Below are 16,423 nucleotides of genomic sequence, written 5' to 3' on the forward strand. Positions count from 1 at the left end.
GAGAAATAAAACATACACTAATGACAAGAAACGTAGTAAAGCCAGAATAAAGACTTCTCTAAGAAGTCAGCATGAACAAGAATTTTTAAAAAAATGTTGGCTACATGACCTTGTAACACAGGAGCCTTAAACAGCTAAAGAAGATCAAAAATATAGTCAAGAGCCCATTATACACGAACAGAAGAATGTATGTAATGCCTGCTATGTAGCTCCTGTGCAGCTATCACTGCTAACTAGCTTAATGTGATCAGCTGAAAAACTCAAAGGAGCTCATTACAATAGTGTATTTTTAGTGTTTGTTATGACTTGAATACCAAGCAGTTGAATGGGCGGGTCAGTAATAGGGTGGTTGGTTCAACAAGTAATAAAAAAGAAGGTTCAGTGATGTTGTACTTCGCCTACCTGAGAAATAAAGCACCAGTCTTCACTAAACTGGTGAATGAGGTGTGAAGTAATAGTAACATTTTCTCCAGTTAATATCACATTGACTTTGTGTTTTATGAATCCTTCAGAGAAAGTCCAAGATTTCCTCAGGACGACGTCTTGGGTTGAAGGTGAGAATAAACAATTACACACACAGTCAGTTTATACTTGGTGGTTTTTACTGAGTCTGTTGATCTTATAGATCAAGATGCTAAACATAGCCCAGGAGATGCTCACGGCGGAGAAGGAAGAAAAGAAGAAAGAGAGGGAGGTCGCACTGAGTGAGAGGATTCCACCTTTAAAGCTCTCAGGTCTCTCTCCGAAGGAACTGCAGGTAAACTTACAGTCATTGTAAAGCTCCACAATTGATCATCTCGTTTTTGTTCCCTTTTTTTTCCCCAAAAACGTGTGTGTGTTTTTATTTTCCATTTTGTTTCAGGATCTTTGCAAGGATCTGCATCACAAGATTGACGTAATTGATGAGGAGCGCTACGACATTGGAGTTAAGGTGGCCAAAAATGACAAAGAGGTACGAGGAATTAATGATGGTGGACCGTTTTATTCCTAGCACTCGACTGAACACAGTTCTTTGTTTTGGGAAAGGCGAAATGAGATATTATTCCTTATCCACTTAAGAACACAATGCAGGACAGCAGGCTGGTTCCTGTATTGACAGAGATGACAGGAAGCACACCTTCTGATACCTCCAACCGTCAGTTTGCTTTAATAATGCTGATGTCTTTTAAAATAAGAATAGCAGTTCACAATTAGGGTGTTTTCTGGGACAGAGAGAAGAAATGACCCGGAAAATCATCGAGCTGAAGGGCAAGATGAAGAGGCCTACGCTGAAGAGAGTGAAGATCTCGGCCGAGGCTATGCTCAGCGTCCTCTTGGGTTCCAAACACAAAGAGTCCATCGACTTCAAAGCCAATCTGAAGACAGTAAAGAAGGAGGAGGAGAAGGTAAGTCATGTCTATCGCTAAGAGCTACAGGCTCAATCTGCCAAAACAGTATCAGCATTGGACTGGGACTAATGCAGTACTCATGACTTGCTAATGCGGGGATAAAGCAGGGATAAAGCAGGGATAAAGCAGGGATAAAGCATGGTGGAAGCAGTGCCAATTCTGCCTCATGTTCCCAGGGTCTTGTGTTTCAGCCCCATGTTGCCTTAATACTACATTTCACAGATGTGAGAAAGTCTGTACCTGCACTGACCACTCCAGTCCACGAGGTGGGGCAGCCTTCAAAGGACTGTAGTAACACATTCTAATATTATGTTCTGTAAATTATATATGAAATTGAGTAAATAAATGATTTGGAAGATGAACTTTAAAGTAGACTCATGGTGATCCCATGACCTTAAATGATAGGAGTTAAATGAAAGACATTCTAATGCAGTGATAGTGTCTAGCTATTGCAGTGGAAATATGTGGTTAAGATGCAGTGACCACAGCAAACAACAGTGCACACAATGACAGATGTTTCCTGATGTGAATTTCTGATGTGTCCTGAAGTAAAAAATAAAACACGACAGGGTGTGATGTTATAGGAATATAATCAACAGTGGAGTGATATTATTACAAATGTATTTAAAAAAGAGTGTTGCACTTTTATCCTTTTATAGTTACATTCCATTTTGTCCACAAATCAAATTAGTTTCTGTAATTACAGAATTAAAGGATAGTTGACCACCCAGAAGCCTCTCTTTTTCTCCAAAACAATTCAAAAACACTGTCATGTTACTGTGAAACTGTAAAGCACAGGAAAGTCCTGAAGGTTGTCCTGTGTTGGAAAACATCCTGTTAACGGCATAAACGTTACGTATTCTATGCAAATGTCTGCTTATAGTAAGTTTATCCATATCAACAGTTTTAGTTTTATTTGCTAAATAAGAAAGCTGTTTCTTAGTTTGTTTATTAATAGCTTCATATTAGGTAAAGCATCCACTGTATGAATCCCTGCATAAGTTCATCGTTAATTGCATTTATACAAAGCCGAGAATTGTGTAACAGCTGGCGCTACTGTTAGAGTTGCTGTCATTCAACACCTTCTGACCAGTCAGAATAGAGGACTCAAAGGGATAATCGTAAAAGAAATAAAATTACTCACAAAAATTGTGAGGACATAGAGAGGATGCAACCACAGAAACCCCACACTAAATAACAAAAAGCTGAGACACTTCTGGGTTCTTTTTCTCACTGTACTGCGTTTTCCATATCAGAAAGAGGAGGTGACTGACTGGCGTAAGAACGTGGAGGCCATGTCTGGTATGGAGGGCAGGAAGAAGCTGTTCGATGCTGGACACTAAAAGGTAAATACCGTTTAAGATCTGATGTAAGAGGCTCTGATGTCTTTAGAGCTCATAAAACATAAAAATCATGAAATCCTAATTATGGCACGTTTATTTGCTCTATTATAAAGTTTCAATCTGTGCACTTTTTTTGCTGAATTGTTTTTTGTTTTCTACACCTTTCAGGTCAACTCAGTGATAAACTCGCTATTTAGTGACAGCTACTGATGGTCAGCGATGGAAAAAATTGCTGAAAAGTTTGAAGAGCTTAAGTACTGACTTCTACTGTGATGTGAAATTTATTATGATTCATTTTTCCTTGCCTTATTTTCTAAGGCATGCTTGGGCTGAATAGCATGTCCGTATAATTATTTGTATAAGCACGTATGTATAAGCTGTATAATTGGAATTTTATATAGAGACCTCTTAAAAGTAGAAATTTATGTGTGTGTGCTGCTGTTCTGTAGCATCTGATATCTTACACTGTATCAGAGTAAACTAGACACTGCAGTTCCGGTTTCAACCTAACGATGGTGGCCTAAACCCACTGAGTAAATCCTGCAGCATGTTAGAGTCTGAGGTCAATCACTGGTCTGTTAAGAAGCTAAATTAGTAGTAACTGAATAACGTCAGCTTTTAATGTAAGAAACTGTAACACTTCTCATAACATCGAATGTTAATGTTCAGGACTAAATAAAAGTGTGTAACTAAACTTGCAATTAAAATCCCCTGCTTTTACATGTGTTTCTATACGTTTTATTTACTCTTTAATATCTACAAACTTTGGTTTTGCTCATCCACCTATACTTGTGTGTGAACATCTTTGTTTATTCTGATCAGTTCATTGCTATTTTGCTCACCCTTCCTCCAGTGAACTTCTGTCCAGGTCATTATTCATGAGGCAGGACATTCACAGACCTGGCACTACAGAATTTCGGAGCTAGAACAGTAGGTACCAAGGCTATTTTAGTGGCCCACTCATAAGGGCTTCAGACTCTATAAATATGCCTCCTTTCTTTGTTCGCCACTCTGAAGTCATCCGTCTGTCCTCTGGAAGGTAAGTTTATGAATTTATCTTCATGCCCACAGAGTCTGCAGTCTGATGGCACTGTTTGCCTTCTGATTAATAAATATTCTATTCTATATTCTATTAATGAATCCAAACTGAATAAATATGATTATTATACTTACATACATACAACTCATACATTGTTGTGGGGTACAATTATACCAATGTAATTTGACTTAAAATGGTGTAAATTGATGTAATGTGATTGAAGAGACACAGAGTGTAAAATGAATGAATGAATGAATGAATGAATGAATAAAAATTGCTTTAAAATCAACTGCTTTATATGTTTATAGCGAATACAAACAAAACAAGAGGTAGACATCATGTCTGAGGCTGGGTGAGTATTTCCATATAATTGCTGTGTTTTGTGTATTTACTACAATTTTTATGTTTTTAACTATCTATCTATCTATCTATCTATCTATCTATCTATCTATCTATCTATCTATCTATCTATCTATCTATCTATCTATCTATCTATCTATCTTCATCTTTTATGCTTATTTCTTGGCTCCTCATGTCTCAGAGTGGTGAGTATGAAATGCAATAAATAAATAAATAAATAAATAAATAAATAAATAAATAAATGCATGCAATTGCTTTTTACCAACAAAAGTGACATCTAAGACTATGACAGAAAAAAAAAGTTTATTTAGCATCCTTTTTTTTATATTTCCTTTAGCATTTCTATTTGCATTACTGACCCTATATTTTTTTTTTATTTCAGAAGAAACAAAAGCCAAAAATTTCAGCCTCACGGCGTTTATACTTAAAGGTTGGTATTCTGTAATATTACTGATATGACACAAATATATATGTATATACTGATATACAAATATTTCTGATGTGACACAAATATAAGGATATAGTTTGAAAACTGTTCTTGGGTTTTATGGCTGTTATTAATATTAGTATATTAGTAGTGAAGGCAGTAGTGGACTCCCGACAATCCATAACTGCGCGCGCACAAGAAGTCCTTGCAGGTTTTGCCACTAGTATATGTTTATAGACTAGTGAGTGTTTTTTTCCTCTGGAATTTGTTGATTTTCAATCCTCATGGCAAATGTTAATGTCTATGTTAATAATGCGTCAGTCTGTTTTAATAGTGGAAAAAATAAAATAAAATAAAAATAAAAAAGCTGACCAACTCCCTGGTGAAGACAAATTTGACTTGTTTAGGGTCTAATTTGACTTGTAGAGGGTCTGAGACTTTGTTCGCCCTGGACAGACGATTAATCGGCGATTTTACTGCTTCACAACGATTTTTGCATCTTCATTAAAGGAAGGAAAGAAAATTGCGCCATAATACGCCTGCACCTGCGCGCGCGCGCTGCCGATCTTTCCTCTCTTCAGTCACATTTTGTTTTTGTCACACGAAAACGAAGTCACAAAGAAGGAGATCTGGATGTGAAGCTATAACCACATTGTTTCTGGTTTAAAAAAAAAACCCTTCTTCATTGACAGCACAGTGTAAACAGAACAGGTGCATGATCCAGTTCTGGCTGCACCACCTCTCTCTGTGTGTTTTATTATTTTCCTGATGGTTTCCCGTAGACGAGTCAGAACCTACGTAAACTAGAGGTAGACCTGGAAAACTAGAAAAACAAGGAACTAAACAGGGTCACAGTGTTGGGAAATGCATTGCAATGACGTTAAAACATGACAACAGGGTTGAGTATACTTGAGTAATGAAGCAGGGATTTACAAAACAAGCCACACGTGAGACAAACTGGGCACAAGAGACAGGTGCTAATGTCCATGAAGTAGTGTGATGTACAGAGCACAAGCTCAGGAAAACAGGAAGGGTTGCTAACGGGTGTGGTTGGATGTTTTGCATGCATAGGCTTCATTATTAAAATAAAAAAAAACGTACGCAAACAGCACATGTAGAGTCTGTTGCCTGTTTGTGGGCTGTGGTTAGGATCACAATGTAGTTATGTAACAGGTGGAAATTGTGTATTAGAGGAAACAAGTTATGGTAACTTGGGTAAATACATAGCCTATAACTCCAAAATAGACTATTTATGATGTATTTGTTTGCTGTGTGAGTGATTTTACGTTACTTTATTTATTCCCAGTGATTCTTATTGTCCTATGACATCAATTGTAGAATCTCGACGTTTACAAAAGCTTCAAGATTTTAATGATTCGAAGGTGTATATGTTACGATTTTATTTGACAACAGAACAGAAGCTACAGGGTTTGGTACGGTCATAAATTGAATTCAGGATTGGATTGGTTTCAGCAAAATCCTGTCAACCTTGTTTGCCAGCTCAGCTCTGACCTCAAGCACACAATCTCTAGTACTTGTGTACAAAGCTCACATTAATTCCAATCATCATATTTGTTCTATATCATCATCACCAAATCCCTCATGTATTAGCAATCATATAGAGAGATAAAATGAATATATATATACATATATAAGAAAAAAACTAAATCCACCTTTAACTGTACACGACATTACCAACGCTCATTTTCTTTTACTCATTATTACAGACCAAAATTCTGAAGAAAGCCAGCACTTTGCTGGATGAGGAGAAGAATGAGAAAAAAATCGAGCGAGAGAGAATCCTCGGTGAACGAGTGCCTCCTCTCTCGCTGAGTGGCTTATCACTGCAAGACTTACAGGTCATCAGTCATATAACCAGTACATATAAATCAATTAAATCACATAGACATGGCTTCTCAATATGTTTTCTGTTGCTGTTTTGTGTTATTTTAACCTTCTGGGTTTATTTCACAGAACCTGTGTAAGGAACTGCATCGCAAAATCGATGTTGTTGATGAGGAGCGCTATGACATTGAGGCTAAAGTTACTAAAAACGAAAAAGAGGTGATCACTGGTTTAACTTTACACAGGTTTAATTCTTATACACAGAAGATGATTGGATATATTATGATAGTATATCTAGATACCCTAGATTCAAATGACAAATAAAAGATAGGGTTAGATAGATAGATAGATAGATAGATAGATAGATAGATAGATAGATAGATAGATAGACAGACAGACAGACAGACAGACAGACAGACAGACAGACAGGCAGGCAGGCAGGCAGGCAGGCAGGCAGGCAGGCAGATAGATAGATAGATAGATAGATAGATAGATAGATAGATAGATAGATAGATAGATAGATAGATAGATAGATAGACTGGTGATTCTGTTTCTGTAGTCTCTGGTGGTGAGCTTATTGTGATGGACTGAGATTTAATAAATCTAATGGACTCAAATTTCTAATGTTGCTGCAAAGGCTTTCTGCAGAGAATCATCAAACCACTGATATATAATAATGTTTAAGAAAACCACATCTGTAACTGGATTATAAAGAAATGGACTCATAGAAAATAGCTATTAGGTTACATGGAAAGTTTTTTTTTTTTAACTAATTCCATTTGAACAACTTTGACATAACATGATGACATTTCTTAAAGCTTATTTTCTTAAAGGTTAGATGGAAACTTTAAATGTAACACACACTCACTTCCCGTTTGCTCTAGATTGCAGAACTGAACCACAAAATCTTCGAGCTGAAGGGCAAAATGAAGAGACCCAACCTGAAGAGAGTGAGAGTGTCTGCAGATGCCATGCTCGGAGCTCTGCTCGGATCCAAACACAAAGAGTCCATTGATTTCAAGGCCAACCTTAAGACAGTCAAGAAAGAAGAGGAGAAGGTAAAAGTTCTTAGTTCTTAGAAAGTATTTTGTCTACATTACAGTGTTGGACTATGCAGTAGGCCTAAACTCAGAGCCTTCAGGAAATATCTGTCTAAATCTGTTACAGTACTAAATTCAGAGGTCCTGTATTTTAAACTGGGTTCAAATCTTTACCTTTTTACAGAGAGAAGAGGTTACTGACTGGAGGAAGAACGTGGATGCCATGTCCGGGATGGAAGGCAGAAAGAAGATGTTTGCTGGAACTGCATCGTAGTATAGTGGAATGATAAAAATCCAAATAACTGGACTTTCCAAGTTCTGGAAATAAATATACTTTTGCATGAATTTCAACCTGTAATCCACTGTGATTAAAATGGCTTCTGTGGGAACACATAAAGAACACATTTGTTTATAATAATTTATGATTATTATATATGTATTGTATAATAATGATTGTATTATAACAATATGCGGTTTATATGTGATGTAAGCCTAATAAAGTGCTGGTTTCTTAAAGGTCACTTTGAGGATGCTCTGGAACATGTGAATAACTTGCATACGAGTTCCTACCATTCAATCTAACATGAAGCCCATATAATATGAGCCTGACATTTGAAAACTGACCAGATGAACCATATAGTCATTTCTGTACCGCTTATCTGATCTATCATCGGGGTCACGGGGAGCCTGTGTCTATCTCAGGCGTCATCGGGCATCAAGGCAGGATACACCCTGGACAACCCATCACAGGGCACACACACACTCATTCACTCACCCAATCACACACTATGGGCAATTTAGACTCCAATCAGCCTAGAAGCATGTCTTTGGACTGTGGGAGGAAACCGGAGCACCCGGAGGAAACCCAGCAAGCACGGGGACAAACTCCACACATACAGCAAGCGGGAGCGAGACTCGAACCCTGGACGCTGGAGGTGTGAGGCGAACATGCTACCAACCATATAGTCATTTAGTAAAAATATATATTCAAATATCAATACAAACTGGTCCACAATAAGTACAAAACTCCATCACACATACAAGAAGACTAATAGGATTGAAGTGAGTAGATAGCAGGTTTAAACTTAAAGGATTTAAACATATCGTTGTTTTTGGTATCACAATATTGATTCAGAATATTAAGAGCAAGAATATCGCTCTTAAAATGGTAAGATTGTTTATTATTTATCACTACTGCGGATGTTGTGTTTTGTTTTGTTTTGGTTGAGCTTTTTTCTTTCCACCCACCGGCCACCGTAGTGTATTAACCCTCGTTGTGGTGAAAGCAGCCTTATCATTGGCTGGAATAGAAAGGAAGGCTGGGTCTTAAATTGCCTTCCACTTTCTTTATTAGTGCACTCGCTGTTAATAATTGGTGTCTGCACCCTATGTAGTGTACTATGTGCGTCATGTCGGCACATTTGGGATGAAATCCGCTTGAGTTGCCAGAGGTTCCATTATAAACCATATAAGGGTGCTAGTCGCTGTAAACGCCGACAGTGTCCGGGGGTGAGTAAGGACGATTTTACGGTAATTTCTGCAATGGCAAACCTTTTATTAAATGGTCGATTTAAAGGTCTAAATGTTTATTTGCGTGGCATTATAAGCGATGTATCTTGTGTGTTGCTAGCACTTCGGGTTCTAGACGTTATAGGTGAGGTTTGTGGTGCAATAACTGCATTACTGTAACATGCGCAGTTGTTTGGCAAACAGTTACATTACCAGTCATATTTCCGCATTTTATCTTCTTTCTCTTTGTACTGAACTGTATGTTTCATTTTAAAGTGATATTGCAAAGCTGTAGGAATGGGTCAGGTTGCTGTGGACAGCTATAGCTGGTCCTTGACATTTAATGAGTGACCCATGACCTTTTCCTTGTCCAGTATTTGGCATTTTCCTGACCCTCAACTACAGTAGTTACAGTTACAGTAGCATGTATTTGGTGATTTGTGATATTTAGTTTTCTTTTCCTTATGAAATGTACAGATTGTGTGTGGATCAGGTTTAATATTTAGATCAGACCTCACTGAAAGTATGTAGAGGCTCAATCACCAGAGCTGAGACTGAAATCCAATAAAGCTGCATTTCTGTGTATATTAGGAGGAACCATTTATGTAAATAAATAAATAAAAACATCAACAACAACAACAGCCATAATAATATTAATAATAATAAAAATTATTATTATTATTATTAATCATAATAAACATTTTATCTGCAGAGCACAAACAAGTTGCATATAATATTTGTATAATATTGAAAACCCTTTCCCTAATTGCAGTTAATGTTTACATTATTTATCACCACTGTAATCATTTAAAAAATAATAATGGGAAACTGAAAACTGAAATCCAACGCTGACGCTTATATATCTATTATTTAGTATTATATATCTAGTATTTAGTATTTGTTGTTATATTTTATTTCATTATATCTTATTTGTGTTTTTTGTTTGTTTGTTTTTGTTACATCTTGTACCCTTAAATTCTAGTATTTAGCATTTTTTTGTTATATCTTTGTTTTATTATTTTTTTTATTTATTACCTTTTTAACCTATGCTTGTGGATACTGCTGGAAGTTGTAAATTTCCTACTGGGATGCATGAAGTATCTATCTGTTTATCTCTATAGGCATTTACTGTTTGTTTCTCTCTAACATGATCACATTCAGATGATTAACTTTTGACTGTTTTTTTGTTGGAGGTGAATATGAAGGACGTGAACTGAGCACTTTATTTACGTTTATGGCATTTGGTACATGCCTTTATCCATAGCAGCTTACATTTTATCTCATTTTATACAACTGAGCAGTTGGAGATAATGCTTCTTGCTCAAGTACCCAGCAGCCTGGGGTTCAAACTCACAGCCATCTGATCAGTAGTCCAATACCTTAACCAATGAGCTACCGCATGCCCCGTAAACCACTTTGTGCACTCTTCAGTGCACAGACTTTTATATGTGACAGTATTTGTTTTTTAGGTTTGTTAAGAACCTGAGCAGTACGACTGACAGTGATTGTACCTGACTCTTGGTCCTGTTTAATCCTACCAATTATCTCACTTAGGAGGCTCTTGGGTGTCAAGTAGAGTGACAGCTGCTGGTGATATTAAATGGGAGAGAAAAATTTATCACTAGCTTGACAGTGAACCTTTAGTGAGAAGGTCTTGGAAAGATGTAAGGCAGGCACGCACACGCACACACACACACACACACACAAATCTTGACAGATATATTCAAGGCAGCTGCATTCGTGACTGAATTTTTCAATCTTTGAAAATCTCTGTGTTTCTTCTGAATGCCAGACAATAAATGGATGAAAGGTTTTAAGGCTTTAATTCAAACCAAACAGCACTTAATTTCCAGTTGTTTCTGTCCTTTAGTCTAATTTGCATTGTAATCTACCTACAAGACATACATTCCACCTGTGACCGTAGATCGCATGCATTTTCATTCTCTGCTGCTTATGTGTGAAAACCGTATACTGAAGCCCAGTTCACTAACTTATACTATGCACTAAAAGTATGTGCCCATAAACTGTCACAAATCTCCTCCTCCATCACCTTTGGGAAGCTCATTTTAATATAATATGATTTGGAAGTCTAATCTCTGATACTATTTAGGAAGGACAGTAGGCAAATTAGGATGCAGCAATGATGATTACATCAAGGAAGAGTTTCACCAGATATAAATGTCTCTGATAGGCTGTATGAATCTACATTCTGGGCTAGAAAGAAATAAGCCCCAGTCTCACTGATTCATAACATTTCATTGTGTTTATTTTAGAAGCAGCTGTTGCTCTTGGTTCTATGAAAATCCAACATAATCCTCCATAAAAGATTCGATAGCAGCAAATAATCTGATGTGGAAGCCAAATTGCTTTCTTGCTTGCCTGTTTAACTGTTTAACTTTTCAGGCTCAAGCCGCACAGTTCCTCGATGTCGAAGCACAAACTCTTCCTGCTGCGGCATGGCGAAGGAGCGTGGAACAAAGAGAACCGCTTCTGCAGCTGGGTTGACCAGAAGCTGAGCGAGAACGGAGTCCTGGAGGCTCAGGAGTGCGGTCAGATGCTGAAGCAGAATGGCTACGAGTTCGGCCACGTTTTCACCTCGATCCTCAGCCGCTCCATTCAGACAGCGTGGCTCGTGCTAGAGGCCATGGGCCAGGAGTGGGTGCCTGTCACTAAGTCATGGCGCCTGAACGAACGCCACTACGGCGCTCTGATCGGCCTGAACCGGGCCGAGATGGCACTGAACCACGGTGAAGAGCAGGTAAAGCTGTGGAGGCGGAGTTATGACATCACTCCACCGCCCATCGACGAGTCCCATCCCTACTTTACAGAGATCTACAGCGACCGGCGGTACAGCACGTGTGATGTGCCCAAAGAGGAGCTGCCCAAAACAGAGAGCCTGAAGGAGGTGCTGGACAGACTCCTGCCTTACTGGAATGATGTCATCATCCCTGAAATTAAGAGCGGCCAAACTGTCCTCATTTCAGCTCATGGAAACAGCTGTAGAGCCTTGCTCAAGCATCTAGAAGGTAAGTGATCACTTGTGTTATAAGTGTGGGTCCTAACTGGGTCATAACTGATTTAGTAAAAAGATTTTCTTAATAACCATAACCACTTGTGTTAGAGTAGCCTGGAATATCTTAAATGATTAAAGACCATCAGGCAGCTTGGTACCAAAAACTACAAAGTGTAAATTCTCTAAACTTTCCCGTGGACTCACTGGAGATTCCTTCCATAAATGCTAAATGAATTTGTCTATACCTTCACCATGTCAGTTATTATATAGAAACAATAATGGGTTACAATGAGCATATATATATACACTATATTGCCAAAAGTATTCGCTCACCCATCCAAATAATCAGAATCAGGTGTTCCAATCACTTCCATGGCCACAGGTGTATAAAATCAAGCACCTAGGCATGCAGACTGTTTTTCCAAACATTTGTGAAAGAATGGGTCGCTCTCAGGAGCTCAGTGAATTCCAGCGTGGAACTGTGATAGGATGCCACCTGTGCAACAAATCCAGTCGTGAAATTTCCTCGCTCCTAAATATTCCACAGTCAACTGTCAGCTGTATTATAAGAACGTGGAAGTGTTTGGGAACGACAGCAACTCAGCCACGAAGTGGTAGGCCACGTAAACTGACGGAGCGGGGTCAGCGGATGCTGAGGCGCATAGTGCGAAGAGGTCGCCAACTTTCTGCAGAGTCAATCGCTACAGACCTCCAAACTTCATGTGGCCTTCAGATTAGCTCAAGAACAGTGCGCAGAGAGCTTCATGGAATGGGTTTCCATGGCCGAGCAGCTGCATCCAAGCCATACATCACCAAGTGCAATGCAAAGCGTCGGATGCAGTGGTGTAAAGCACGCCGTCACTGGACTCTAGAGCAGTGGAGACGCGTTCTCTGGAGTGACGAATCGCGCTTCTCCATCTGGCAATCTGATGGACGAGTCTGGGTTTGGCGGTTGCCAGGAGAACAGTACTTGTCTGACTGCATTGTGCCAAGTGTAAAGTTTGGTGGAGGGGGGATTATGGTGTGGGGTTGTTTTTCAGGAGCTGGGCTTGACCCCTTAGTTCCAGTGAAAGGAACTCTGAATGCTTCAGCATACCAAGACATTTTGGACAATTCCATGCTCCCAACTTTGTGGGAACAGTTTGGAGCTGGCCCCTTCCTCTTCCAACATGACTGTGCACCAGTGCACAAAGCAAGGTCCATAAAGACATGGATGACAGAGTCTGGTGTGGATGAACTTGACTGGCCTGCACAGAGTCCTGACCTCAACCCAATAGAACACCTTTGGGATGAATTAGAGCGGAGACTGAGAGCCAGGCCTTCTCGTCCAACATCAGTGTGTGACCTCACAAATGTGCTTCTGGAAGAATGGTCAAAAATTCCCATAAACACACTCCTAAACCTTGTGGACAGCCTTCCCAGAAGAGTTGAAGCTGTTATAGCTGCAAAGGGTGGACCGACGTCATATTGAACCCTATGGATTAGATATGGGATGTCACTTAATTTCATATGCGAGTCAAGGCAGGTGAGCGAATACTTTTGGCAATATAGTGTATATATAGATAGATAGATAGATAGATAGATAGATGACTTACATTATTATTATTTATTATTACTTTTGTTATTATACATAATATATATATATATATATATATATATATATATATATATATGTATATATATATATATACATGATGACCTACATTGTCCCACTGCAGGTGTTGTTTTATAGACCATGAAACAACACCTTTTGACCAATCAGATTCAAGAATACATATAATCACAAGTAAATACCACCCAAAATAGATCCGTTCACAATATAGGTTTGGAAATGATTCGATAAAAGATAAAAAAAAAAGAAAAAAGAAACGTCTCTGCTCTAATTATACACTTGAACATGTAGCCAGGTTAAACCGCCTCTCTCTCTGACTGCATTTTATTGTCATTATTTCACAACAGGTATATCTGATACCGACATTGTGAAAGTCACTCTACCCACTGGAGTACCGGTTCTGCTGGAGCTGGATGAAAATCTGCGGCCAGTGAAGCCTCGAGAGCTGCTGGGAGATCAGGCCAAAATTCAGGCAGCCATCCAAAAGGTGGAGGATCAGGGAAAAGTCGTTGAGGAAAATAAATGAAAAAGTTGCGATGCGTTCAAGAGAAGTGAATTTATAGCTAGTTTTATTTATACTGATGCACTGAACAGGAGAATAGTTACACCCTAATGTACACCTGTGTCGGGATAGTTACTGGTTTTAGGTTTTGGTTTTGGATAAAAACCAGCAGCTGTTACTTGGACAAGATGAATAGGCACATTTTATTCTTTTTGGTAAAAGATTAAGAGAAAAAAGTGAATTGCGGTGGATTTCTGTACTGTATAACTCCAGTAATGAGCCTGCTCTTAACCATGGTTGCAGATGTGTTTTCTTTAGAGATTACTGGTCTAACTGGTCTGAATTGAAAGACTAGCTGTACTTTTGTCTTAATTAAAGGAGAGTCCAGGATCCACCCATGTTTACAACGTTTGCTTTTAAGAATTGGTTGTGTTGTCTTACTCGGAACCGTTAGTAGATTCGATGCTGTAGAAATGATTTTAATAGTTTGTGCACCTCAATGCAAAATGTACCTCAACATTACTACTAGCCAGAGCGTACTAAAGCACGTTGTACGCTGATGGGCCCTGATGTCTGATTTTCTTTTCATTAGAGCTGTTGCCAGATTTTTTGCCAGGAAAAAATGTACAAGGAATGAAACACAGCTGTAATAGCAAAACAATCATTCAAACCCGATCCATGTTCTAAGGTGTTTTATTACTCTTATGCTAGAGAACACCAACAATTTTTCTATTTATTAAATGAAGACTCATGGTACTTTTTATCCAGTTACAGTAACATTTTATTTTATTGTTTATAACATTGATAAACTCTCCTCTCTCTCTTACACACACACACACACACACACTGGAATCTCTCCTTGAATTCATAAGACCTGTTAACAATAAACAGCAAAGCACTCCATCCAGAAGACTTCCCCATGTCGGAAAACTTACTTATCTTCTGAATTTGCTCTTTTGTCTAAAGACATAATTCTTCTTCTTCTTCTTATTATTATTTATTGCTTGAGGATGTTTTGGAGACATACACTATATATCCAAAAGTATGTGAACCCACCTGACCATCACACACATGTGCCCTGTTGAACATCTCATTCCAAAAGCATGGGCATTAATATCAAGTTGTTCCCTCGGTAAGCTCCACTCTGTTGAGAAGGCTTTCCACTAGATTTCGGAGTGTGTCTGTGGGGATTTGTGTTTATTCAGCTGGCAGAGCATTAGTCACATCAGCTTTGTACACAGGGGCATTGTCTTGTGTGTTAGTTTCAGTGAGGAAAATCGAATGCTACAGCATGCAAATGACATGTTCGAGGAAGGTGTAATGGTCAGGTGTCCGCATACTTTCGGCCATGTCCTGCTATTACAGTTTTACGACCTTGATTCAGTAGCACGTTAAATCCTGTACATGTTCTGCTTCGTTTTACAAATGAAACACGTCTTTCTGTCCTCTCTGGGCTTCTTGCCATCAGTCTACTATTGAGTTGCTAATCATAGCTTCAAGTCTCACTGTATATGTTGTACTACTGTTATATGGTGCTTGTCTGAGGGGGAAGTTTTTCTACCTAGTCCTGGCAACAAGTCTGACAACAGCCGATGAGTTAATGAACAGAAAATTCTGGGATGGTGTTAATTCATCAACAATCCCTCAACTCCGGCTCACTCAGCAATCCATCACCTCCAGCCGAGGCTCCGTAAGTGTTTGGATAGAAACGTAGCCTCCTCCTATGTTTTAATTAGAAACAGAAGATTTCAGATTTAAACAATGACCCTTGTGTTCGTTCGTGTTGCGTTATGGAGAGGTTCACTGTGCACTGGGAAAGCAGAAACCACTCTTACTAAGTTATTGAGAATTCTCGCACCTTATTTTAGCTAGACGCTTGACCTCTTATCTTCCTTTCTTTGTTTTTTAGAAGGAGAGTTAAAGTATATTTTAGCTTCTTCTAACTTGAAATGAATGAGGTATATCTATGACTCCTGAAAACATAGTACACACACACACACACACACACGGCATAGTGTTTAACCTCATGTTTGTTTAAAAATGAACAGATCATTACAGGCTTTATTGGAAGCTTTCTCTGTGCTCTCTGTATATCGTGTGCTTTGTTTTATGTCTCTGTAACCTCCTTGTCACAGATCTGTGTGAATTATAGTCCGAGGGCATGTTTTTCTTTTCTTTTTGTCAAATGTCATGACTACTTATGTTTACTACATCTGTAACGCCGATGTATAAAAGCTCAGTTTTTCTGTTAAATGAAGTATAAGCAGAATTATAGTATAATATTATGTCATTATTATTAAGTGTAAATGGAAAACCCAAGGTAAATAAAGCTAGTTGTCCTTTCA

At 38.5% G+C, this 16,423-nt stretch overlaps 3 protein-coding genes across 5 annotated transcripts; all 3 read left to right on the forward strand.

The window, feature by feature from the left end:
- The first annotated feature begins 427 nt into the window (after window positions 1-427).
- On the forward strand, window positions 428-4,248 carry LOC131357428 (troponin I, slow skeletal muscle-like). The gene is made up of 7 exons (XM_058396402.1): window positions 428-554; window positions 626-757; window positions 863-952; window positions 1,212-1,385; window positions 2,645-2,734; window positions 2,900-3,770; window positions 4,079-4,248. Exons 2-5 carry the CDS (start codon window positions 632-634, stop codon window positions 2,729-2,731), a joined length of 477 nt encoding a protein of 158 aa, XP_058252385.1. The 5' UTR covers window positions 428-554; window positions 626-631; the 3' UTR covers window positions 2,732-2,734; window positions 2,900-3,770; window positions 4,079-4,248.
- LOC131357456 (troponin I, slow skeletal muscle-like) lies at window positions 3,718-7,963 on the forward strand. The gene is made up of 6 exons (XM_058396430.1): window positions 3,718-3,770; window positions 4,509-4,560; window positions 6,285-6,416; window positions 6,532-6,621; window positions 7,287-7,460; window positions 7,627-7,963. Exons 1-6 carry the CDS (start codon window positions 3,718-3,720, stop codon window positions 7,714-7,716), a joined length of 591 nt encoding a protein of 196 aa, XP_058252413.1. The 3' UTR covers window positions 7,717-7,963.
- Window positions 7,964-8,804: 841 nt separating this feature from the next.
- Window positions 8,805-16,423, forward strand: bpgm (2,3-bisphosphoglycerate mutase). 3 transcript variants are annotated; one of them, XM_058397171.1, is made up of 3 exons: window positions 8,805-8,951; window positions 11,355-11,977; window positions 13,924-16,423. In XM_058397171.1, the coding sequence occupies exons 2-3, from the start codon at window positions 11,377-11,379 to the stop codon at window positions 14,100-14,102; spliced, it is 780 nt and encodes a 259-aa protein (XP_058253154.1). In that variant the 5' UTR covers window positions 8,805-8,951; window positions 11,355-11,376; the 3' UTR covers window positions 14,103-16,423. The 3 variants fall into 3 exon arrangements, with proteins under 3 accessions (XP_058253154.1, XP_058253153.1, XP_058253155.1); XM_058397170.1 differs by having other exon boundaries at window positions 8,852-8,972; XM_058397172.1 differs by lacking the exon at window positions 8,805-8,951 and having other exon boundaries at window positions 9,962-11,977.

The sequence above is a fragment of the Hemibagrus wyckioides genome, linkage group LG08, assembly GCF_019097595.1.
Source record: "Hemibagrus wyckioides isolate EC202008001 linkage group LG08, SWU_Hwy_1.0, whole genome shotgun sequence".
In the NCBI taxonomy this organism is placed as follows: Eukaryota; Metazoa; Chordata; class Actinopteri; order Siluriformes; family Bagridae; genus Hemibagrus; species Hemibagrus wyckioides.